At 43.2% G+C, this 27,208-nt stretch overlaps 1 protein-coding gene across 1 annotated transcript in view; it reads right to left on the reverse strand.

Moving 5' to 3' along the window:
- The window catches only part of LOC115459592 (coiled-coil domain-containing protein 186-like), a 193,876-nt gene that overhangs the window by 91,721 nt on the left and 74,947 nt on the right, over window positions 1-27,208 (reverse strand). Inside the window, exon 8 of the mRNA XM_030189400.1 lies at window positions 13,143-13,247. Within this exon, the coding sequence (XP_030045260.1) occupies window positions 13,143-13,247 (105 nt within the window). The remainder of the gene's footprint in view (window positions 1-13,142; window positions 13,248-27,208) is intronic.

Consider the following 27,208-nt stretch of genomic DNA (forward strand, 5'->3'; position numbering starts at 1 on the left):
ATCTTGCTACTGTTTGGGATTCTGCACGGAATCTTGCTACTCTTTGGGATTCCGGAATCTTGCTACTCTTTGTCCTTATACCTTATTTGTCCTGTTTGTCTGTCTTGATTAGATTGTAAGCTCTTTCGAGCAGGGACTGTCTCTTCATGTTCAAGTGTACAGCGCTGCGTACATCTAGTAGTGCTAGAGAAATGATAAGTAGTAGTAGTAGTCTTTGGGAATCCGGAATCTTGCTACTCTTTCGGATTCCACACAGAATCTTGCTACTGTGGGATTCCAGAATCTTGCTACTGTTTGGGATTCTGCACGGAATCTTGCTACTCTTTGGGATTCCGGAATCTTGCTACTCTTTGTCCTTATACCTTATTTGTCCTGTTTGTCTGTCTTGATTAGATTGTAAGCTCTTTCGAGCAGGGACTGTCTCTTCATGTTCAAGTGTACAGCGCTGCGTACATCTAGTAGTGCTAGAGAAATGATAAGTAGTAGTAGTAGTCTTTGGGAATCCGGAATCTTGCTACTCTTTCGGATTCCACACAGAATCTTGCTACTGTGGGATTCCAGAATCTTGCTACTGTTTGGGATTCTGCACGGAATCTTGCTACTCTTTGGGATTCTGGAATCTTGCTACTCTTTGTCCTTATCTCTTATTTGTCCTGTTTGTCTGTCCTAATTAGATTGTAAGCTCTGTCGAGCAGGGACTGTCTCTTCATGTTCAAGTGTACAGCGCTGCGTACGTCTAGTAGCGCTATAGAAATGATAAGTAGTAGTAGTAGTAGTCTTTGGGAATCCGGAATCTTGCTACTCTTTCGGATTCCACACAGAATCTTGCTACTGTGGGATTCCAGAATCTTGCTACTGTTTGGGATTCTGCACAGAATCTTGCTACTCTTTGGGATTCCGGAATCTTGCTACTCTTTGTCCTTATACCTTATTTGTCCTGTTTGTCTGTCTTGATTAGATTGTAAGCTCTGTCGAGCAGGGACTGTCTCTTCATGTTCAAGTGTACAGTGCTGCGTACGTCTAGTAGCGCTATAGAAATGATAAGTAGTAGTGCATTCAAAGTAAATACAAAAAATAGTAGGGCTGCACATCTGGGGGCCCTTTTATTAAGCAGAGGTAGGGCTAATGCACAGGTAGCACATGCCAAGATCACAGGACTGTAATTTTGAAGTTGCTGTGCAGCGTGGCCACATTGGCACATGTTGCATGATTACCGCAAGAGTAGTGCATGAGCCCTTACCTCTAGGTCAATGGGTGGCAGTAAGGGTTCAGGCAGTAAATAGCCACTTGCTACTTTTAATTATAGCACACAGCCATTTACTGCTCCATTAAAAAAGCCTTTTTTCCCCAGTTGTGGTAAAAAACAAAATGGCCCAGCGTGCACCAGTTTCATGTATCCGAACTACCACAGGCCACTTTTTACCACAGCTTAGTAAAAGGGCCCCTTATCCCGTTAATAATTTTAACACATTAATCATATTACACTCACTGCTCCTTGCTCCGCTAATACTACTACTACTTATCATTTCTATAGCACTACTGGACATAAGCAACGCTGTACACTTGGACATGAAGAGACAGTCCCTGCTCCACAGAGCTTACAATCTAATCAGGACAGACAAACAGAGGATGGGTAAAAATACATAATTATTGTCACACTGGGACAGACCAAAGGTCTATCAAGCCCAGCATCCTGTTTCCAACAGTGGCCAACCCAGGTCACAAATACCTGGCAAGATCCCAAAAAAGTTCAATACATTTTATGCTGCTTATCCCAGAAAGAAGCAGCGGATTTTCCCCAAGTCATTTTAATAATGGTCTATGAACTTTTCCCTTAGAAAGCCGTCCAAACCTTTTTTAAACACCGCTAAGTTAACTGCCTTTACCACATTCTCTGGCAATGAATTCCAGAGTTTAATTACACATTGAGTGAAGAAACATTTTCTCCGATTCATTTTAAATTTACTACTTTGTAGCTTCATCGCATGCCCCCTAGTCCTAGTATTTTTGGAAAGAGTAAACAGACGATTCATGTCTACCCATTCAACTCCACTTATTATTTTATAAACCTCTATCATATCTCCCCCTCAGCCGTCTTTTCTTCAAGTCGATCTACAAAAAGGAAATTCACGGAATCTAATAATTATCATCTAAACAAAGTTAAACAGGCAAAGAAAGATTTGTATTCAACTAAGACTTCTGCCAGTAATTGTCCATCTACGGCAGAGATAGACAGGGCCTGCAGAGAATTAGAGAACTCTCAGGAACAGCTGACCCAGATCGTTTGCTAGTATCAGCAGAACAATTAGGTGTCTTTTTCCAAGATAAGGTTAGGCAATTACAAGATTCCTTTCCGCCACTATTAGCAACAGTATTTAAGGAAGCGGACTGAGAAAAATTAGACACTTCACTTAACCTACAGGGATATTGGTTACAATTTAACTTCTTACAAGTACAAGATTTTGAAAAACAGATTTCTTCAGTTCATATATTTATATTATTATATTATATTTATTGCATTTGTATCCCACATTTTCCCACCTATTTGCGGGCTCAGTGTGGCTTACAATACATTATGAATGATGGAAATACAATGTGTTACAGTACGATTATGGGTTACATTATAAGGAGTTATGGGAAGACAAAGTCAAGTCAAAACAACATTTAGAGCGTATAAACAGTGGAATGTCACAATGGGGAAAAGATAGGGCGATAGAACAATATCACGAAAACCTTAGGGTATAGCAATTTTTTTTTATGTGGGTGGAGTGTTAATTGTAGTGAAAATACGGGTAAGAGAATTCAGAAGAGAGTATGTTGAATTCAGAAGAGAGAGTTATAACATCATCTTCAGTTGTAGACTCAATTCCTTTATTTTTTTTAGCTCATAATTTACAAGCTCTATTCCCTTATATAGTTGGTATGGTAAATACAAGCCTTCAAACAGGATTCTTTTTCTATTTTTGTAAAAAGCAGAAATAAGATCGATTTTAAAAGCAATTCTTTAGATCTTTCTCTGCTGGAAAATTATAGATCAGTTTCTAACTTGTCTTTTATTTCAAAAATAGTTGAAAAAGTTGTACTAGATCAATTAGGATTTTATTTTTTTTTAAAAATTTGTTGCATCCACGACAATCCAGTTTCCGCACATTTTATTCATTTTATTTTATTTATTTATTGGGATTTATTAACCGCCTTTATGAAGAGATCCATCTAAGGCAGTGAATTTCATAGCACAGAGACAGAAGTGTCTGTAGTGATATCCAAGAGCAACTGAATAAGGGTAATATTGAGCTCAGTCTCATTAGACCTATCTGCACCTCACTATCTTTAAACCTGGCTGGTTAAAAGACATTGAGTGTAACAGGACTGTTACAATGGTTTCAAATCATTTCTCGCAGAAAACTCTTATGTCTTACATCAATGGTTCCCAAACCTGGGTCTGGAGGCAACCCGATCAGTCAGGAGGTTTAGGATATCCACAATAAATATTCATCAATTACTTCCACAGGACTATTGTATACTAACAGTGATTAACATCCATATTTCAGTTATCTGCTACCTCTCTACCTTCATCTCCCCTTACGTTCCCGCCCGTAACCTCCGTTCACAGGACAAATCCCTCCTCTCATTGCCCTTCTCCACCACCGCCAACTCCAGGCTCCGCTCATTCTGCCTCGCCTCACCCTATGCTTGGAACAACCTTCCCGAGCCCTTACGCCAAGCCCCCTCCCTGCCCATCTTCAAGTCTTTGCTTAAAGCCCACCTCTTCAATGCTGCGTTCGGCACCTAACTCTTTTAGGAAATCCAGACTGCCCCAATTTGACTGCCCCTATCAGACTGACTGTACATTTGTCATTTAGATTGTAAGCTCCTTGAGCAGGGACTGTCCTTCTATGTTAAATTGTACAGCACTGCGTAACCCTAGTAGCACTTTAGAAATGTTAAGTAGTAGTAGTTTTCTATTAATTGTTCAAATTTTTTCATGACAAACATTTTTAGTTTATTGCCTCTGCTCATCTGGACTAAGAACCCTGGTGGTTTGTATGTTGGGTCTGTGGGTGTTTTCTAGGAACTGTGGGACCACTGGGAATCACTGGGGATAATTTGAGAGCAGGAGACTTGCCCAGAGGCAGTTGTGACCCAGTCGGTGGGAGAAGGGTGCTAGTGTAGAGCACAAGCGCCAGGTGCAGGTGGACCTGAGCTGTGCTGGGGACAGATCCTCTAAGTGGCCACAGGATAGCCCCAGGCATTTCATGACAGCTCACAATCTAAGTTTTGTTTTTTTTGTACCTGGGGCAATGGAGAGTTAAGTAACTTGCCCAAGGTCACAAGGAGCGGCAGTGAGATGAAAGCCCACTGTACTAACCATTAGGCCACTCCTCCTCTATTGCATTTTTAATAAAAACAGATTACACATACATTATATTATTTTTCCATTTTATAGAATTTATGTTTTACTTTTGTAATGACAATTGTATTAAAAAATGACAAATTAAAAAAAAAAGAAATAATATCGTCAAAAAGTAAAGAAAAAAATCCACTCCTCTCACAAAAGTCTGTCATAATAGGGGGTGAGGCATTCATTTAACTATGAAGAAAAGGCATAGCAAACCAGTAGCAGAACATAAAGGACAATAAATCTGGCCTAAATGACACCTAATCTTTCTATAAAGAAGGGAGAGTAAACAATTATTGCTCAGGTCCCGAGGCTGCCACAAATGCAATTACTTGAACGGCTTCCTGGTTTAACTTATAGATGAGGAAGAACAGTTAATTGTAGTATCAAACACAGTACTCATACAAGGTCAAAAAAATAAAATGAAAAACCTGAGCATCAATCTGCAAAACACAAATTGCCTCTTATTTCTCAATGACTTTCGTAACAGCTCCATAGTTCTACCCTTGAAGTTCACGAACTCCTCCTTGTGCCTGAAAAATAGTCTAAATATTCAGTCTTTACCTGGTTCCAATACAGAGTTCACAAAGTCTTAGGGATAACTTAGATTTGTGAAAAAGCTCTCCAAGAAAACTTTAAAAGTTGCCCCTGACCTCCTGGAGAGAAAGATAGAACTAGGGATATGCACAGGAGCCAGCTCTGCGGGTGCTGGAGCACCCCCAATATTGACCAAACTCCTTGATTGTGTCCACAGAGGGGTAATTTCCATCAGGTTTAGCACCCCCAATCATTTTGAAAAGTTGGCTCCTATGAAGATACGGCTGGTATGCCCCTGAAAATGCAGAGGAATTACATTTTGAAATACCTAGGCCTGCTCTTCAGCCTTAACTTGCAGACTTTGGCTCGAATCTAGAAGGTTAAAGATTCTCTACCAGGACCCACTGGCCCTGCAAGCCAAAGTATTCACATGCTTGCAAATACCATAGGTGTGCTGAAAATTATCCTCACTTTCTCAGCTCTTACACTCTTCCCTATTTCTCTTACTGCAGCCTGCTCTCCAGTTTTCTTTTTCTTGAGCCCGCAGGTTTCTCCTTCCTCTTTGGGCTTCACACTCAAACGCAGGGCTGGGATCCGACACCGTGATTTATGATTTGCAAGTTCCTAGGGATTTTTCCCCTTATATTACTTCCCCTCCCCCCCCCCCCAACATATACATAGTAACATAGTAAATGACGGCAGATAAAGACCTGTATGGTCCATCCAGTCTGCCCCAACAATATAAACTCATTTTACATGATAAGTGCTGCTTTATTATTATTATTAACATTTGTATAGCGCTACCAGACGCACGCAGCGCTGAACACCTGACATAGAGAGACAGTCCCTGCTCAATAGAGCTTACAATCTAAAAGTAATACAGACAGACAAGACAATTAAGGGCGAGGGAAGTACAGGGTGAGACGGAACAAGGGGAGGTAATTGAGTAGTAGTTAGGAGCCAAAAGCAGTGGTGAAAAGGTGGGTTTTCAGCATAGATTTGAAAACAGGTAGAGATGGAGCTAGACGTACAGGCTCAGGAAGTCTATTACCTGCAACTTGTTTAGTCCACTTCCTGTGCTGGCAATTTCACAATCATGGGCCCTAAATCCAGTCATAAGATCTTGCCATTACCAGATGACTGATTGCCCTATCCCCAGGGACTGCGAATGCTGGCGCCACAACATCCCTAAGCCTGGACTTCTCAGTAAGCAGAAAATCTGATCCAGGATTCTAATCCCGGTCCTCTGTATGAGCTCCCAGGAGGTGCCATTGCTTTTTTTTTTTTTTTTTTTACTTTCATAGTGTTTCACACCACTACTCACTCAGGTAGCCGTTTAGTTATCTCAAGATTTTATTTTATTTTTAATATTTTAGAAACATTCTATCTAGGCTTCCAAGATAGAAATTTCTTGCCTCTTGCAGATTTTTAACCACTATAACTATTCTCTTTAGTTTCTGTTGTAGGATTGTTGTAGGAGGTGGAAGGCCTCCAAATATTTAATATAGAGGTGGAAGGCCTCCAAATATTTAATATACAGAATTAATTTTCTCATATTGGACAGAGAGGAATGACGGCTTCTCTCCTTCCAAATCATGAGAAACAGAGCTTGCTGGAATAGCAACTACACTTTACCTCCCCCCTCTTGCCAAGCCAGGTGAATTGTAAAGCTGAATTGCCCCCAATCTCACCCATTAAGTGTGACCGGTCTCAGGGAAATTCAGGTGACAGAATTCTTCTCCCATGCCCCTTGGAAGTAAGGCTTCTTCAATCCAGGAGAGAACCACCTTCTTTTCAACTATGTGGAGACATAGCAGGTAAACACCTTGCAGAAGAGATCAAACACTGTGTCTCTCTCTGGGAAACAAACACTGTGGAACCAAGTGGTAGTGGTTTTATGACAGGCAGCAACATGACATAAACTGGCAAGAAAGAAATCTAACACCTACCTCTATAAGGAAGCAATAGTCAACTTTTGTCTCCTCTTTTAGAATAAGGGGAAATACTAAGATAAAAGATCATAGGTTCTGAGAAATACAGTGGGGGAAATAAGTATTTGATCCCTTGCTGATTTTGTAAGTTTGCCCACTGACAAAGACATGAGCAGCCCATAATTGAAGGGTAGGTTATTGGTAACAGTGAGAGATAGCACATCACAAATTAAATCCGGAAAATCACATTGTGGAAAGTATATGAATTTATTTGCATTCTGCAGAGGGAAATAAGTATTTGATCCCCCACCAACCAGTAAGAGATCTGGCCCCTACAGACCAGGTAGATGCTCCAAATCAACTCGTTACCTGCATGACAGACAGCTGTCGGCAATGGTCACCTGTATGAAAGACACCTGTCCACAGACTCAGTGAATCAGTCAGACTCTAACCTCTACAAAATGGCCAAGAGCAAGGAGCTGTCTAAGGATGTCAGGGACAAGATCATACACCTGCACAAGGCTGGAATGGGCTACAAAACCATCAGTAAGACGCTGGGCGAGAAGGAGACAACTGTTGGTGCCATAGTAAGAAAATGGAAGAAGTACAAAATGACTGTCAATCGACAAAGATCTGGGGCTCCACGCAAAATCTCACCTCGTGGGGTATCCTTGATCATGAGGAAGGTTAGAAATCAGCCTACAACTACAAGGGGGGAACTTGTCAATGATCTCAAGGCAGCTGGGACCACTGTCACCACGAAAACCATTGGTAACACATTACGACATAACGGATTGCAATCCTGCAGTGCCCGCAAGGTCCCCCTGCTCCGGAAGGCACATGTGACGGCCCGTCTGAAGTTTGCCAGTGAACACCTGGATGATGCCGAGAGTGATTGGGAGAAGGTGCTGTGGTCAGATGAGACAAAAATTGAGCTCTTTGGCATGAACTCAACTCGCCGTGTTTGGAGGAAGAGAAATGCTGCCTATGACCCAAAGAACACCGTCCCCACTGTCAAGCATGGAGGTGGAAATGTTATGTTTTGGGGGTGTTTCTCTGCTAAGGGCACAGGACTACTTCACCGCATCAATGGGAGAATGGATGGGGCCATGTACCGTACAATTCTGAGTGACAACCTCCTTCCCTCCGCCAGGGCCTTAAAAATGGGTCGTGGCTGGGTCTTCCAGCACGACAATGACCCAAAACATACAGCCAAGGCAACAAAGGAGTGGCTCAGGAAGAAGCACATTAGGGTCATGGAGTGGCCTAGCCAGTCACCAGACCTTAATCCCATTGAAAACTTATGGAGGGAGCTGAAGATGCGAGTTGCCAAGCGACAGCCCAGAACTCTTAATGATTTAGAGATGATCTGCAAAGAGGAGTGGACCAAAATTCCTCCTGACATGTGTGCAAACCTCATCATCAACTACAGAAGACGTCTGACCGCTGTGCTTGCCAACAAGGGTTTTACCACCAAGTATTAGGTCTTGTTTGCCAGAGGGATTAAATACTTATTTCCCTCTGCAGAATGCAAATAAATTCATATACTTTCCACAATGTGATTTTCCGGATTTAATTTGTGATGTGCTATCTCTCACTGTTACCAATAACCTACCCTTCAATTATGGGCTGCTCATGTCTTTGTCAGTGGGCAAACTTACAAAATCAGCAAGGGATCAAATACTTATTTCCCCCACTGTATATCCTTGTGTGAGAAAAGCTGTAAAGATGGACAAACAGACCAAATGTTTTCCTCAAAACAGATGCTATGTATTTCTTTATTGACGGGAGATCCTGACTGACTGTGGGATACTAACTGAGGAGGTGAGGGAAGCCCTCCCCTCTCTCTTGCTCTTTTGTACTGTAAGGGAAAGAAAGTTCTATATATTATGTCTTTGCCAGATAAGAAGCTGGTCAGTGTCTAGTGCACTCTGCCCCATGCCAGGGGATGGAGAGCCTGACCTGACCATTTCCATTGTCCTTTCATGTCTTTTCTCCTCTTTTCTATACTAGATTATACTTGAATATTTTCTTATTTTTTATCCTAATCTCTGGATAATTAAATAAACCTGTGTTAACCCCAGGAAGCGCTTCCTTGGTCTCTTTTTGTCTTGGTTGCAGTCTAAAATAGTGCTACCAGTTGTCGGGTTCTTTCAAGGTACTGGTCGAGGGGATTGCATTTGTTTGAGTAGCACCCAGCCGTGATTAGAGACTCTGGAGGCGTGGCACGAAAAGCACAAACATTTCCTAAGTTTGTTTCATTACAATCTTCCTTTGTTAATGCCGCAACTGCAGTACTTGTACTTATTCTCTCTCCAGCGATTAAATGCAATTCCATCATGATCACTCTTTCAAAGTGGCATCACCATCATCAACCCTCGCATCAAGTCCTGTGTTCCACTGAAGACTATATCAAAATTAGCTGCCGATGTCATGGGTTTCTAGGGACAATGTTCCATCGAATAAAGTTTGTTAAAAAAAAAAAAAGCCCGGCCACTACTGGTTTCTGTGAATATATATTTAAACAAGAGTTACCTCAAATCTCCAAGTTGGGGAATTCAAATTGAATAATAAAACCCTCTACTATATTAAGAGTCCAATCCTATCATTGGTTTCAAATACAGAGGGAAAAAAAAAAAAAAGAATCAATAGAGTCAAACATTTGTATGAAAAATTTCTACAGAGCGGCATCTTCCTGAAGCAGCAGAAGTTTGCAAAACATAGTAACATAGTAGATGACAGCAGAAAAAGACCTGCACGGTCCATCCAGTCTGCCCAACAAGATAACTCATGCAGTGGCATACCAAGGGGGGGGGGGGGGGCGGTCCTGTTAAGGGGCAGAGGGAGCTGCAGCGAACGAGCGAAGTTTGCGAAGTTGGAGCCCACAGGCGCGTGCTGCGGCACCCCCCCCCCCCAGCGGCGTGCACCCGGGGGGGGGGGGAAGGTGTCATTTCGCAGGCGGGGGGGGGGGGGGGGTGCGCATCGGCAATCCGCCCCGGGTGCCATCCACGCTAGGAACGCCACTGCTTATATGTGCTACTTTCTGTGTATACCTTACCTTGATTTGTATCTGTCTTTTTCAGGGCACAGACCGTATAAGTCTGCCCAACACTAGCCCCGCCTCCCACCACCGGCTCTGCCATCCAATCTCCGCTAAGCTCCTGAGGATCCATTCCTTCTGAACAGGATTCCTTTATGTTTATTTATTTTTATTTTTGTTATATTTGTACCCCGCACTTTCCCACTCATGGCAGGCTCAATGCGGCAGGCAATGGAGGGTTAAGTGACTTGCCCAGAGTCACAAGGAGCTACCTGTGCCGGGAATCGAACTCACTTCCTCAGTTCCCCAGGACCAAAGTCCACCACCCTAACCACTAGGCCACTCCTCCACATTTATCCCACGCATGTTTGAATTCCGTTACCGTTTTCATCTCCACCACCTCCCGCGGGAGGGCATTCCAAGCATCCACCACTCTCTCCGTGAAAAAATACTTCCTGTCTTCAACAAGGAACTCTTGTTGAAGACAGGAGAGAAAGTATATCGGTCGGCAGTGCACTGCTGTTTTTGAACGTGAACAGAGCAGCATAGGAAAGAGTCTTGATAGAAAAATACGATGATACAGAACCGGAAGACAGAAGAGAGTCTTGGGCTCCTTCTAAGTAGCATTTGTGATATTTATTTATTAGGATTTATTTACTGGCTTTTTGAAGAAATACACTCAAGGCGTTATACAGTAGGAATAAATCAAACATAAGCAATAGACAATTACAGCAGTAAAAATATTCAAATAAAAATACAAATTATGGCATAGTATCTACTTATGTCAACACAATAAAAACATTTTAATAGACAGCGTAGAGAATAAGCAAAGTTGGAACATAAGATAAGTTTTTTTGTACCTTGGGAAATGGAGGGTTAAGTCAGTGGTTCCCAAACCTGGTCCCGGAGGCACCCCAGCCAGGCAGGCCTCCAGGATATCCACAATGAACACCCATGAGAAAGATATGGTAGCAGACTGCTGATTTTTGATATTTTGCTATTTTTTATACTGAATTTTGTATATGGGATAAGTGCACATTAAAACTTTTGTTTGAGGTTTTAAAGCACACTCAACTCTGGTATTCTGTGTTCAATAATACTGGGGGATTTTTTGGAATCAATCATTTTTATCTCATGGAGAGTTTTGAAACCAATGATAGAACAGGACTCCTAATATAGTAGAGGGTTTATTATTCAACATGAATTCCCCTACTTAGAAACCAGTAGTGGAGCATAGTCAATAAGGAAAAGTTTGTTATTCTATTATACTTTGGGACTCAGGCCTCTCAGTGCAGCATGCTGGAACTAATGCTGCTGGTTCCATACTGGCCACGTGTTTTGTCGCCGAGCTGCCAGAAAAAGTGAATTGAGCGAGGCTCGCAGGCATTCTCGTGCACCCGACTCACACTTTAAGCTGTAACTCTATCTGGGGTAACGCCAAACATATTTGCGGGGGGGGGGGAAGCGGGAGCTCTCGCTTTAAGGGACCATTTTGCCCGGTGACGTCACTTCCGTTCTCTGCATTAGCATTGCTTAATCTGTTTCACCTTCTTGATCAGGTGGACAATGACATACCTTTCCCCCCTCCCCTCCGTCCCGCTATTGCCCTCTCCACTCAACCGAAACTGCGCTTACTAAGGTCTCCAATGACCTATTACTGGCAAAATCCAGAGGTCAATATTCCATCCTCATTCTTCTTGATCTTTCCGCTGCTTTTGACACTGTCGATCACAGCATACTTCTCGATACCCTGTCCTCACTTGGATTCCAGGGCTCTGTCCTTTCCTGGTTCTCTTCCTACCTCTCCCTCCGCACCTTTAGTGTTCACTCTGGTGGATCCTCTTCTACTTCTATCCCTCTGCCTGTCGGCGTACCTCAGGGTTCTGTTCTTGGTCCCCTCCTCTTTTCTATCTACACTTCTTCCCTTGGTTCATTAATCTCATCCCATGGCTTTTCCTACCATCTCTATGCTGATGACTCCCAAATCTACCTTTCTACCCCTGATATCTCACCTTGCATCCAAACCAAAGTTTCAGCGTGCTTGTCTGACATTGCTGTCTGGATGTCTCAACGCCACCTGAAATTAAATATGACCAAAACCGAGCTTCTCATTTTTCCCCCCAAACCCACCTCCCCGCTCCCCCCGTTTTCTATTTCTGTTGATGGCTCTCTCATTCTCCCTTTCTCCTCAGCTCGAAACCTTGGGGTCATCTTTGACTCTTCTCTCTCCTTCTCTGCTCATATCCAGCAGATTGCCAAGACCTGTCGTTTCTTTCTTTACAACATCCGTAAAATCCGCCCCTTTCTTTCCGAGCACTCTACCAAAACCCTCATCCACACCCTTGTCACCTCTCGTTTAGACTACTGCAATCTGCTTCTTGCTGGCCTCCCACTTAGTCACCTCTCCCCTCTCCAATCGGTTCAAAACTCTGCTGCCCGTCTCATCTTCCGCCAGGGTCGCTTTACTCATACTACCCCTCTCCTCAAGACCCTTCACTGGCTCCCTATCCGTTTTCGCATCCTGTTCAAACTTCTTCTACTAACCTATAAATGTACTCACTCTGCTGCTCCCCAGTATCTCTCCACACTCGTCCTTCCCTACACCCCTTCCCGTGCACTCCGCTCCATGGATAAATCCTTCTTATCTGTTCCCTTCTCCACTACTGCCAACTCCAGACTTCGCGCCTTCTGTCTCGCTGCACCCTACGCCTGGAATAAACTTCCTGAGCCCCTACGTCTTGCCCCATCCTTGGCCACCTTTAAATCTAGACTGAAAGCCCACCTCTTTAACATTGCTTTTGAGTCGTAACCACTTGTAACCACTCGCCTCCACCTACCCTCCTCTCCTCCTTCCCGTCCACATTAATTGATTTGATTTGCTTACTTTATTTATTTTTTGTCTATTAGATTGTAAGCTCTTTTGAGCAGGGACTGTCTTTCTTCTATGTTTGTGCAGCGCTGCGTATGCCTTGTAGCGCTATAGAAATGCTAAATAGTAGTAGTAGTAGTAGTGTTAGGCACAGAATTTCTGCTCATAGGGTTTTCAATGTGCAGTCTGTCTCTTGCAGATTATGCTACATGATATATAGCGACCCCATCACAAGTTCAGTCTTCAATGTCACTTTAATATGTTTTGTACCGCAATATCACAGTGCCCCACCGGTTATCCTGTTATACCCAATTGCCAAGAAAAATACCTAACTTCAACATGTGGTACGAGTGAATGTATACCTACTTGATACGTTTTTATCATTTCTTGACAGTTTTTCCTTATTTGGTCAGCTTCTTCTTTTGCCTGAGTTAGCTTTATTGATGTTTCTTTAAGCTTATCTTTGGTTTCCTGCAATAAAAAAAAGAAAACAGAGGGTGGCGAAATTTAAAAAATTTATTGTAGCATTGAATGACTAAAATATTTTTTAATCTTTAGACTGGCATTTACTACAAATTGAGCTTTAAAAAATGAAACCTTTAGGAGTGATCAGGATAGAGCAGAAGTTCTCAACCCAGTTCTCTAAGCCACTCTAGTTTTCAAGATATCCATAATGAATATGCATGTGAGATAAATCAGCTTAAAAGAATATGTATGTGAGATAAATCTGCATGCACTGCCTCCATGATATATAGATTTATTTCATGCGGGTATCCTGAAAACCTGACAGGATTGGTGGGTCCTAAGGACTTGGTAGAAAACCCCTGGATTAGAGGTATGCCATTGAGAGCTTTGGTTTAAGAGAATAACTGGTTTAGCCAAGGTGGGCAAGATCATACTGTGTCACTTCACATTTGCCTGCTGCAACACAGGAAGAGAGTAAAAACAGGAGATGTACTGTTTTCTGCATCTGCATTACCTCTCAGTATATGTTCCAAAATTTTGATGTTTCATTTTAGCTTTTGTAATGTGGACAACATGAGAAGTGATCTAAAAAAAAAAAAAATAGAAGCACAGTCTAATATTTGGCAGTTAAAATTTAATGCAAAGAAGTACAGAGTGATGCACATGGGGTGTAGAAACCCAAAAGAGCTGAGTTTGCTAGGAGGTGAAAGGCTGATAAACAGACGGAGAGATGGACCTTGGGGTGATAGTGCTGGGAGGACCTTAAGGCAACAAAACAAGGTGACGTGGAGAGGCATTTTCGAAAGGGACGTCCACGTTTTGATGAAGACGTCCTCGCAAAGCGTCCCCATCCAGGGGCGGGGAAACCCGTATTTTAGAAACAAGATGGACGTCCATCTTTCATTTCAATAATACAGTCAGGGACGCCCAAATCCTGAAATTTGGTCGTCCTTAGACTTGGTCGTTTCTGATTTTCGGCGATAATGGAAACCAAGGACGTCCATCTCAGAAACGACCAAATGCAAGCCATTTGGTCATGGGAGGAGCCTGCATTTGTAGTGCACTGGTCCCCTAACATGCCAGGACACCAACCGGGCACCCTAGGGGGCACTGCAGTGGACTTCATAAATTGCTCCCAGATACATAGCTCCCTTACCTTGTGTACTGAGCCCCCCCCCCCAAACCCCACTACCCATAACTGTACACCACTACAATAGCCCTTACAGGTGACGGGGGGCACCTACATGTGGGTACAGTGGGTTTCTGGTGGGTTTTGGAGGGCTCACTGTTTCCTCCACAAACGTAACAGGTGGGAGGGATGGGCCTGGGTGCGCCTTCCTGAAGTGCACTGCACCCACTAAAACTGCTCCAGGGACCTGCATACTGCTGTGATGGACCTGAGTATGACATCTGAGGCTGGCACACAATATTTTGAAAGATGTTTTTTGAGGGTGGGAGAGGGTTAGTAACCACTGGGGGAGGGGAGGTCAACCCCGATTCTCTCCGTAGGTCATCTGGTCATTTCGGGCACTTTTTTGTGGTTTGGTCGTAAGAAAAACACGACCAGGTAAAGTCATTCAAGTGTTCATCAGGGACGTCCTTGTTTCTTTCGATTATGGGTCGAGGACGTCCTGGTGTTAGGCACGCTCAAGTCCCGCCTTCGCTACACTTCCGATACGCCCCCTTGAACTTTGGCTGTCCCTGCGACGGAAAGCAGTTGGGGACGTTCAAAATCGGCTTTCGATTATACAGATTTGGACGACCCTGTGAGAAGGATGTCCATCTTCCAATTTACATCAAAAGATGGGTGTCCTCCTCTTTCGAAAATGAGCCCAAAGCTGGTGGCCAAAGCCAGAAGGACGCATTTCTAGCCTTACAAGGAATGGACCCTGAATATCTGGCAAATAAGTTTGTTAGGTACGTTCCTTTGCATTCTTTGTGCTCTCAGCATCTTTTTAACTTAATTATCCCTACCTCTCCTCTGTTTTTAATTGAGTGAGTAGTATGCATTGCACCTTTAGTGGCTTGGTTCCTACTTTGTAGAACAAGTAACCTCCTTTTTTGACATCACATAAAAACCTGGCTTTTCACTTGGTTTTAGGTCAATTTGAATGCAGCTTCAGGACAGATGGATGAAGGCTCCTTTTCCCATTTGTATGTTTTATTTACTGCACTGTTTTAATGTGCTGTTTTTATTTACTGTCTGTATTGATTTTATTGTATTGTTTTGAAATCTGCTCTGTACTGAGAAAAAAATAAATAGCCAGCTGATAGTAGCTTAAAATTAATCAACTAATTAGGATAACACAAACTAATATAACTTATATATAAATTAATATAAGAAGTAGAGGATAATACAAATAGACTGTAGACCCCAACCCCTCTGCTGAAAATAAGATAAGGATGTAAAGTCTTGCCAACCCCCACCCCCCAATCCCAGCCTTACAGATGGCCTGAGGCCCAGCTGAGTAGGGAGCACAGAGGTCAAGAGGGAAAGCCCTAATCAGCCCCTAAGAAAATGTACACTATTAAGGTAACAGACTAACTTATGCTACAACAAGCTAAAAGACCAGGATTAATCATGTGCGCTAGTCGGGCGACAAGAAGGCATATTTTTTAAGTATATAATACGGGAAGAAATTTGTATTCATCAGAAGTAGGTTTCATCTGGCAGACTGCTTCTCGTTTGTGGATCTACATCCTAATTAATTAATGAATTAAAGTTTCCCTCATTCTGGTACCTTGAATTATATTGAATTTGTTTATTGCTGTGACTAATAAATTACCAAATTTGATTTTTAGTTCATCAGTACTCTTGAAAGAGGGAAGGGGATAAATATAAAAGCCTGAATTAAACTAAATTAAATAAAAGCAGAAAGTTAACTAGGTAAACAAATGTTAAATGGCAGCAACAACAACAAAAATCCATTACAGTGGAAAACACATTGAAGCCATTTTGGTGGCAGTAAAGAGTCCAGTGGAATATCTTGAGGCTTGCTGCTAGCAACATTGCAGAGATACTTTAAGGTAAAATATGTCTGTTGCCAACAAAAAACCAGTAACAAGGGATACACACAAGAAGCGCCAGATAAGTTGAAAGAAAACCTGCTTGAAAGAATGGTCATGGGTTACAAAGCTATGCTGCATTAAAGTTATTCATCCAGGGCTAAAAAACCATTAGTCATTGACTAAGACAGAAAGCGTCCCAGGAGTAATCATTTTACACAAGAAGAAACTTGCCAGTAAGCGGCACACTTACAGTAAAGGTATCAACCACAGATAATTACTCTTGAGCTCCTTGTTGTTAGCTTAGTTCTGGAGGCTATATCTTCCTAAATTCAAAACGCTGCAACAAAAGCCCTAAATGGAAAGGCTTGAGAACACAAACTATACGTTAGAAGAAGGAAAAGGTGGGATATATGAGAGAAATATCCAAACATTTAGCACATTTCAGGAAACGTTCAAGCAGGAATCTTAAAAAAAAAAAAAATAAAATCAAGGACAAGATGTCATGAAAATAATAAGAGGAAGGTTCCTAGATAATAAAAGAACATATTTATTTACCCTGAGGTTGTTTGGGTGTCTGTGCACTGGGCAGGCAGAGCACCGCCATTTTGAGGAGGCGCTTGAAGAGGAAGGAGGGAGTGCAAATCCCTCCCTCCTCTAACTATAGACAAGGTAGGCTGCGGGGAGGGGAGGGGGGGGGAGTGCCAGGTGAGGAGGAGGAAGTGAGGGAGGGCTAGCAGTCCCACTAGGCCATTTTTTTCAATGTTGGGGGGGGGGGGGGGGTAGCGATCCCACTGGACCACCAGGGTTCTTTAGTGTTTGGGGGTTGGGGGGGGGGGGGGGGCGGGAACGCTTGGTTTTGACAGATCCAGGAGAAAGTCCCGGACCTGTCAATCCTCTTCAGTGGGTCTCCCCCATTCGTCCCTTGCTGGCAAACCCTAACACCAGCTCCAGGCTGGCGTAGGGTTTGCAGTGGAAGCAGCACCTTTGTTTGGTGCACTGTCCGCTGATCATTAGGGAGGAATGCGGGAGACCCTCGTTTGCATGCAGTTTGCAATCAGAGGCAGCAAAGCGCATTGTTTCACGTGCTCACCAACTCTGATCCTGGGGCGCAGGCAAACGCAGGTGCTAGTCCAGCACTAATGGCCTCTAGAGACAGCATTTGCTTCTGATCATTGGGGCCTGAGGGCATCCCTTGATTGTAGGGATGGAGAGGATAGCACGCATCTGCCAAGGGCTGACCTATCACAGTGTAAATTTAAAGACAATCAAGAAATGACAGTGGGGAGATGAAGGGATAAACATAAAGGAATCCTGTTCAGAAGGAATGGATCCTCAGGAGCTTAGCCAAGATTGGGTGGCAAGAGCCGGTAGTGGGAGGCGGGGCTGGTGGTTGGGAGGCGGGGATAGTGCTGGGCAGACTTATACGGTCTGTGCCAGAGCCGGTGGTGGGAGGCGGAGATAGTGCTGGGCAGACTTATACGGTCTGTGCCAGAGCCGGTGGTGGGAGGCGGGGCTGGTGGTTGGGAGGCGGGGATAGTGCTGGGCAGACTTACACGGTCTGTGCCCTGAAAAGGACAGGTATAAATCAAGGTAAGGTATACACAAAATGTGGCACATATGAGTTATCTTGTTGGGCAGACTGGATGGACCGTGCAGGTCTTTTTCTGCCGTCATCTACTATGTTACTATGTAAGTACTCAGGCTCAGCTGGGAGGGAAAGAGAGGGGTCATATGCAAAGGAATAACCACTAGGAGAAAATATTACACACAAAGCAGGAGTAGCTGCAGTTAACACACTGGGATCACATTACAAACAAACCAAACACTATAAGTAAGGATTACACAATAAAGCCCAAAATACCTACAGTATCATTGCACAGCAGCATTAAACACATTTTACAGCTATAATATAAAGAATAAATACAAAACATGCACACACTATAGTGAGCACAAACAGCAGAGCAAGCAAAGAAAGTCCATCACAAAATGTATTCACCACAACATAAATAAAATAAAAGCCCAACACAGTCATACTCTGCCATCATAAGGGCTGCATCAGGGGCATTAAATCATACGAATAAAAATCATTAATAGGTTAATTATAAAACATCATACACCGATAATACATAAATACATAAGAATCATAATGACTAAAACATGTTTTTATTCATATCATTTTTTTGAGATTTTACATTGTTTCTTTGTATATTTATTAACAACAGTCCTTTTATGCCACTGATGCAGCCCCTATGAGGGTGAAACATGGCCGTGTTTGGCTTTTAGTTTTTAATTTATGTTGTGGTGAATAAATTTTGGTGACAGACTTTCTTTGCTTGATCTGCTATTTGTTTGTGCCATCTTGGATTTTGCAGATCACTTGCCTTCTTGTTTCATGGCATACTACTATGGAGGCAGAACAGTCTTTTTAAAAAAAAAAGCTTTCCATTTTGGGAATTGTAGCTTAAAAGAAGCTGAATGCTCTAATCTGATTTTCTTCCTTGCTGAGTAAAATTACCTGGAGCCCGTCTTTCAGATGAGCTGAGACAAAATGCCTTCATTTCTAATACTATTCAAAGCAACTTGTCCTGTACCTAACTTGACAGATGGGTGTTGTGTCCATCGACCAGTGGATGATATCAGACTTGTGAGTTCTTATACCAAGTAGAGCGCTGCTGAGTCTAGTAAGCAGACCCAGTTCTGCTTGGCAGCCGGACAACCCCGGGTTTCACCTGCGATGACTGCCGTTTCCCAGAGGTTGAGCCCCTAGGTGCGGGCGGCCTACAGGACTTACAAGACAAGGTTGGAAGTGGGGTGTCGAATGTATCGGCCAAGCAGGCAGCAGACACTGAGGGTGGTCCAGATGGAGGCATTGTCGAGTAGGTAGGCAGCGGCCAAGAGAGTAACTAGGTACAGGCAATGTCAAGAGGCAGGCAGCAGGCGACAGAGCAATCCAGGTACAGGAAATGTCCAGAGGCAGGCAGCAGGCAAGAGAGTAATCCAGGTACAGGCAATGTCCAGAGGCAGGCAGCAGGCAAGAGAGTAATCCAGGTACAGGCAAAGTCAAGCAACGAGGGACAAAGTAGAGAAGAAGCAACAACAGAGCAACGTAAACACCTACCAAAGTAGAAGCCGAAGCACTGAGGAAGGGAAGGGTTCCACAAAAATAGTGCTGGCATTAGGCATCAACTGGAAACAGCTGAGAAGGAGAGCAGCCATTGGAAGAAGGGGAACAAGACAAGCAGCCAGGCACCCAATAGGGAAGGCGCAAAGGGGACAAGAGAGAGCCCCACACATTAAGGGCTGAGAGATGGCCAACCAGGACACCACTGACGGGGAGCCAATCCCCATGGACCAAGGAGGCGGGGCAGAGACGCTGGGAGTTGCCCAGTCAGTGTCCGCAAGGGAGAGGAGCGAAGCCCCAGAGAGAGAGAAATGTAGGTCGAAGGTGCCAGCAGGCGTACACGCTGGCGAGCCAAATGGGGAGCATGCACGTGCACAACGACGGACAGATGCCAGCGCGCACCGCTGAAGGGAAGCCCGGCCCAACACCGACAGAGACAGCACCATTACCAGCAAGGTGAGGGGCGTGACAGATGGAGACAGAGAAAGAAAGTAGTGCCATGTGCCCCTAAAGGGGACTGTGCAGCCATAGAATGCTTAGTATTACAAATAGACAAGCAACAGTGCTCAAGTGCAGAGGGGTGGTCAATAACTGAGGCAAAACACCATACTACCAACCAGGTAGGCATAGATTCTATTGACATGAAGTGCTTCCACTGCGTCAAGAGATGTATGAAACATAATACATCATGTCAAGATTATGAGAAGCAACAACATCCACAGAATGAACTAAAAGGAAACAATAAGAAATCAGTTACTAAAAGGGAAGGTTTCTGGACTGGTCTGGCAGGACAAAAGGAAAGAAAATGATCAGGTAAGACAAGTTTTCCTTCCTTATCATACATATCAGACCAGTCCAGACAAGTGGGAGGTAGCAAAGGAATCCTCAATAGAGTAGTAGAAAATAGGCACAAACAGTCGGGAGGGCAAAGAATGAAAAGTGGTGATACAGAATGCTAGATGGCCTTTATCTCTAAAAGGAAGTAGTAACTCCTGAGGAAGAAAGGCTGAAACAGCCAGATAGACAAGCTGGAATTCATGCAAGATTGAGCAGCAAAACAATTATCCATGCAATAATGATTCAGCTGAAGGACATGATCCTTGATTGAAATATCAAAAACATATAAGGAAGCAAGGAAGGCAAGACCAGAGGTGCCAAGTTAGGAAAAAAATTAACTATAAACACTGAAACCTATCAGTAGCCCATTAGCAAAAACACTGTTACCAAGTACAGCATAACGCAAATAGGAGTGGAAGACAGAAGATAATCTGACAGTCCGATGGTGTCCCATCTGACCACTAAATGATCCAGTATCCATGGCCACCTTTGCAGTTAGGTTGTGAAATGAAAAGGATCTCTCAACCAACCACTGTCTATCCATTTTAACACTCTGGTAACATACCACCAGGTACCAAGGGGTAAATGACCTCAAAGCATATCTCTGGCATCTGAAATGTAAGCAAGCTTCCATTGGGAAGAATACAGAAGGAAAATATCATCTTCTATTTACCTATGTTTCAGTTTGCCTAAGAGTAAAGTTGTGATCTGTATTCCTGGAAGAAATTCCAACAGAGCCTACAGTTTCCAAACTAATGCAAGTCTCTGTAATGTGAACCAGTACTCATTGTAACAATCAAGGAGAAACAAACCAAGCAAGAGTTCCTTGTATATACATAGTGTAATTGTCTTCCCAACAGTGGGTGTGTTTTCCATTCCAATGATGTCATTTTTATTTAAGGCGAGGGGAGAGAAGCAACTGCTCCAAGGGCCTTACTACCTGACTTGTTAAACACAAATATTTACTTTCACACCACTCCAATGAATAAGTGCACATGCAGTGTACTTATTAATTTTTTTTTTAAATACAATTCACCTTTATTCGGTGAAATCCCCCAAATTTAAAAGAGCAAACAGAAAAGAAAAAAAAACCACACACACACACATTTTGAGTGTTTCAGAAGAGGAAAAACGGTTCACTGAAATAAAGCACTGTTTAATTGTTTTAAATCAACGTCCACTTTAAAAGTCTGCTTTACACAAGCAAACACTTCATTTTAATTCTCTTGGGCTATCTCCTGGTATCTTCAGTGTATCAGCCTCCTCACTGACTAGTTCTTCTCCTCTTCAGATGGGTCCTAAGTCGGCTACCACAGACTGAGAGCTCTTTTTCACTCCCTGAAAAGACACCAGCAGGATATGAAAGGCCTCCTTTCCTGTTGATGTGGGGCAGAAACTGGCTCACACACTGACACAGAGGGAACTCCCCACCATCTAAAAATTTCACTAGTACCTCAGTGAGCCCCAGACATCTCTCCCAGCCCCACAAAAATAGTCCGGTGGCTCAAGTACACCCTTGGAACCCCAACTCCATAAAAACAATACTTGGTGGTCAAAGTGGACCCCTACAGGGCCCCACACCCGCCCACCTCTAAATACTGGGCGACAGGAGCGAGGCACACTCAATCTTGCCTCCAGCGAAACTATCATCCCAAATATTTTTGCCTGACCCCTAGTAGCATGTCAGGACACACAGCTGGAGGTCATCCTGACAAATAAAGTTCACAGAGTTGGGGGGAGGGGGGATTGAGCTTCCACTTAGACCACAGGTACTATATTTTGGGGGGGGGGGGGGGGGGGAGGAATTGGAAGGCGTGGAGAGGGTGTAGGGGTCTACTTGAACAGCCAGGTACTGCCACGGATATTGGGTCATCTGAGGTGAAGTGACCCAGATGACCCAAGTCCAGAGCTAGCCTAAAGATTCAGCGTTAGGAAACATTTCAAAAACTGCACTAGATTTTAGCTTTTTTTTTTTTAATTTTCATGACTAAGAGGAGGAGTGTGGTAGCCATGTTAGTCCACTCTTAAGGTTATCAATAGAAATCAAACAAAATAAAACATGGAAAAGAAAATAAGATGATACCTTTTTTATTGGACATAACTTAATACATTTCTTGATTAGCTTTCGAAGGTTGCCCTTCTTCGTCAGATCGGAAATAAGCAAATGTGCTAGCTGACAGTGTATGTAAGTGAAAACATTCAAGCATTATTATGACAGTCTGACAGGGTGGGAGGATGGGGGTGGGTAGGAGGTATGCATGGGGACATCAAAGCATATCATTGATATTCTAACAGGATGGGTGTGGATAGGTGAGGGGTGGGGTGATCAACAGAGAAATACAGCTTTATGGTTTATAATGGGCTAGGAACCCTAGGTCCTTGTTAAGTCCTTTCTGTTGGGTGTTAAAATATTCAATCATTCTGACTTCAAAGGTCTTACCTTCTTGTATAGTTTTAAAGTTACCTTTCAGGATTCTCTAGGGTTCCTAGCCCATTACAAACCATAAAGCTGTATTTCTCTGTTGATCACCCTCCCCTCACCTATCCACACCCATCCTGTTAGAATATCAATGATATGCTTTGATGTCCCCATGCATACCTCCTACCCACCCCCATCCTCCCACCCTGTCAGACTGTCATAGTAATGCTTGAATGTTTTCACTTATATACACTGTCAGCTAGCACATTTGCTTATTTCCGATCTGACGAAGAAGGGCAACCTTCGAAAGCTAATCAAGAAATGTATTAAGTTATGTCCAATAAAAAAGGTATCATCTTATTTTCTTTTCCATGTTTTATTTTGTTTGATTTCTAGTAGCCTAGTGGTTAGTTCAGTGGACTTTGATCCTGGGGAACTGGGTTCGATTCCCACTGCAGCTCCTTGTGACTCTGGGCAAGTCACTTAACCCTCCATTGTCCCAGGTACAAATAAGTACCTGTATATAATATGTAAACCGCTTTGAATGTAGTTGAAAAAACCACAGAAAGGCGGTATATAAGTCCCATTCCCCCCCCCCCCCCCCCCCCATATATAGTTGCGACCCATCTAGAACTTTTGTTTGGCCACATAACAGTTTGTAGTCCCTTGCGTAAAGGGGAACACTTTCTATTAAAGCCTGTATTATAGCAAAAATATGTGTTATGCAATGCTGGACAGGGGATGGTCCTCCATCCCACTGACTGTGGAGAAATGCCTTCTATACCCTCATGACATTAGAAGCTAAAGACGCCCGTATTACCTTTAAAAGAAAAAAAGTAACCTTCTGGTCTATCTGTGAGGTTTATATTCAGTCTCCGCTTCTCAGAGTGAGGAGTATGATATTAAACGAGTTAGACAATTATAAAGCCATGATATCTACTGCTCCATTCAGTTAAAAGGAAATGAGGGGAAATACCGTTTTGGGTGATTATTGAAGGGTTGGGGGTGTTTATTGCTGATTACAATATGGTTTAAAATTAAAATGAACTGCAATGGTGATGGGACATCTCATTCTCTGTAATGGTATCAAGGTTGTTTATTTGCCCAATAAAGAGTTGTTGTTGTTGTTACATTTGTACCCCGCGCTTTCCCACTCATGGCAGGCTCATTGCGGCAATGGAGGGTTAAGTGACTTGCCCAGAGTCCCACTAGCAACATTCCATGTAGAAGTCGGCCCTTGCAGATCACCAATGTGGCCGAGCAGGCTTCTGCTTCTGTGAGTCTGACATCCTGCACGTACGTACGTGCAGGATGTCAGACTCACAGAAACAGAAGCCTGCGCAGCCTTCTACATGGAATGTTGCTAGTGGAATAGCAACATTCCATGTAGAATCTCCAATAGTAACAACATTCCATGTAGAATCTCCAATAGTATCTATTTTATTTTTGTTACATTTGTACCCTGCGCTTTCCCACTCATGGCAGGCTCAATGCGGCTTACATGGGGCAATGGAGGGTTAAGTGACTTGCCCAGAGTCACAAGGAGCTGCCTGTGCCTGAAGTGGGAATCAAACTCAGTTCCTCAGTTCCCCAGGACCAAAGTCCACCACCCTAACCACTAGGCCACTCCTCCACTGTTGCTACTATTTGAGATTCTACATGGAATGTTGCTATTCCATTAGCAACATTCCATGCAGAAGTCGGCCCTTGCAGATCACCAATGTGGCCGCGCAGGCTTCTACATGGAATGTTGCTAGTGGAATAGCTAATAAACACAAACCAGGACTCAAAAGCCACCTACTGCGAGTAAGTGTAGTAACAAACAGTTATTTCACCCGTATGTGATCAATAATTTTTAATTTTTATGTGTAGAGTACCCTCAGATATAAACCACCGTGACTGCAGTCAATAATGCTGCTACAACGTGGCATAGCACTTCTTTCATTGGGTAACTCCTACTGAATTTTTTTGGGGTAAAGAGCAACCTCTGCTCATATTTTTTTGCATCCCAATCACCACAGTGCTATAAAATCACTTATTCATTTGTTTAAAAGATTACATATACTAGGTGAAAAAAACTGTACACTTATCTCGTGAGTTCTTGCCTCTCTGGCAGAACTGTGTTGCCTTGCTGAAACAATTAGCAATTGCCTTCCCCTGGATCCGCCCGACTCCGCGGGGTTTCAAAACAATTTCCTCAGGGACAAAGGGTTAAGGCTACATAAATCGCTTCTTCTTCTTTATTCAGAATAAAGAAGTATCTATTTTATTTTTGTTACATTTGTACCCTGCGCTTTCCCACTCATGGCAGGCTCAATGCGGCTTACGTGGGGCAATGGAGGGTTAAGTGACTTGCCCAGAGTCACAAGGAGCTGCCTGTGCCTGAAGTGGGAATCGAACTCAGTTCCTCAGGACCAAAGTCCACCACCCTAACCACTAGGCCACTCCTCCACTCGCATACATCACTTGGGATGCAGGCCAAACTGGGAGCAGGAATTACAGCAGTGCTTCCAAAACTGTCGGTCATAACTCCAAATAGTAACTCGCACACCGCATTTGGGGCAGACGGACGTTACACAGACAAATCATCATGATTTGATCCAGAAGACGACAATGACTCAGACTACATCTCCCACCATATTTCCCAATGCTTTTCCCGCGTCCCATCCCCCTCCCGCCTCCTCTACCCCTCCTCCAATGCTCATCTACCCCCTTGCTCATACCTCTCATACTGCCTTCACCCTTCCCCATCTCTACCTACTTATCTCTTTTTATTACTCTGCCATAATTAACTAATATTTTCTCTATCAATACTCTGTAATCCATATTATTATGTAAGCCGCATTGAACCTGCTTTGAGTGGGAAAGCGCGGGGTACAAATGTAATAATAAATAAATAAATAAATGATGCATCTCAGCAGGGTAGCGGGTGTCACTGCTGTCTAAAAACATGGGGACACGCCTAGAAAAAGATTTAGAACCAACGGACTACGGAAATTTCCTCATGAAAAACAGAGGAACATTTTCATGCACTGCCGCATTAGCTTAAGTACCTCAAAAATGTTTGTTTTTTCGTGAACACATTTCCCAATTGATGGTTAACATCTTCCTAGATAGTGCAATGAATTACACTTAAAAGACTGAATTTGGCTGTGGTGACCTATAGACATTTTTATTTTCATTTTGCTCCTTTACTTCAGGACACTAAGTGCATTCTCAATCAAGGCTCATTAGAGGTACATTTAGAATTCTTGCTGCTGCTGACAGTAATTATCCACAATACAAGGGAGGAAGCTTTGGTGAAATGGATTTTCAATAGCAAGCTACACATGTAGCATTTAAAATGTACACCCACAGAAGGAATGCCTTTATTTCTATTTCCATGGATTTTAACATGTTTTGAATTGCAATTTTTTTTCAATTAAAATCCAGTACCAATGCCGTCCTCTTCCTCCTCTTACTGCCTCAGGAGCGAGAAGTCAGCAGGGTGCCTCCAGCCACAGATGCTTGAAATACCCACATTTAATCGCGTGATTAAACATTTTAATCAAACTGCAGCCCTAGTATCTACCACCTCGCTGCTAAGGCCATTTCAGACCTTGGCATATACATCTATGATTTCTACAAGACATAACACAAAATTCTAACACCTAGGTTGTTTTTCAATGTCTCATCACTATGTTTTTTAACAGTCCAAAACTAGCTAAATCCATTGGCCAAACCATTCATCCTCCCCTGCTCAGTGAACTCGGGCTGTAGGCCATGGTGATTCCATGCAGGTTACCCAGTGTGCAATCTGTGCAAGTTACCTCTTGGCTACTCCCATGGCTTATGGTGCTACTATGTCATGTTTCCACTGTATCCTCCCTCTTTACAAATAACATAGTAACACAGTAGATGACAGCAGAGAAAGACCTGTATGGTCCATCCAGTCTGGCCAACAAGATAAACTTATATGTGCTACTTTACGTGTACACCTGACTTTGATTTATATCTACCATTTTCAGGGCACAGACCATAGAAGTCTGCCCAGCACTAGCCCCTCCTCCCAACAGCGGCTCTGCCACCCAATCTCCGCTAAGCTTCTGAGGATCCATTCCTTCTGAACAGGAGTCCTTTATGTTTATCCCACGCATTTTTGAATTCCATTACCATTTTCACCTCCAGCACCTCCCACAGGAGGGCATTCCAAGAATCCACTCCACCACTCTCTCCATGAAAAAATACTTCCTGGCATTTTTCTTGATTCTGCCCCCCTTCAATCTCATTTATTGTCCTCTAGGTTCTACCACCTTCCCATCTACGGAAAGGTTCATTTGCGGATTAATACCTTTCAAATAAGATATTCTGTGTTTATTTCCTTCACTTTTTGAAGTCCGTTACTGGTTTAGCTTTCACAACTTGATCCAGAAGAGCATTTCAAGCATCCACCATTCTTTCCGTGAGAAAGTATTTCCTTACATTGTCTCTTTGTAGCTCCACCTCATGAATCTCGAGAAAGGTTTACTTGTGCACTAACTAACACCCTACAACTCACCTCATACGACTATCATTGCAGACCGTGCATTATTCTGGATGCTT

This window comes from Microcaecilia unicolor, unplaced genomic scaffold, assembly GCF_901765095.1.
Source record: "Microcaecilia unicolor unplaced genomic scaffold, aMicUni1.1, whole genome shotgun sequence".
Classification (NCBI taxonomy): Eukaryota; Metazoa; Chordata; class Amphibia; order Gymnophiona; family Siphonopidae; genus Microcaecilia; species Microcaecilia unicolor.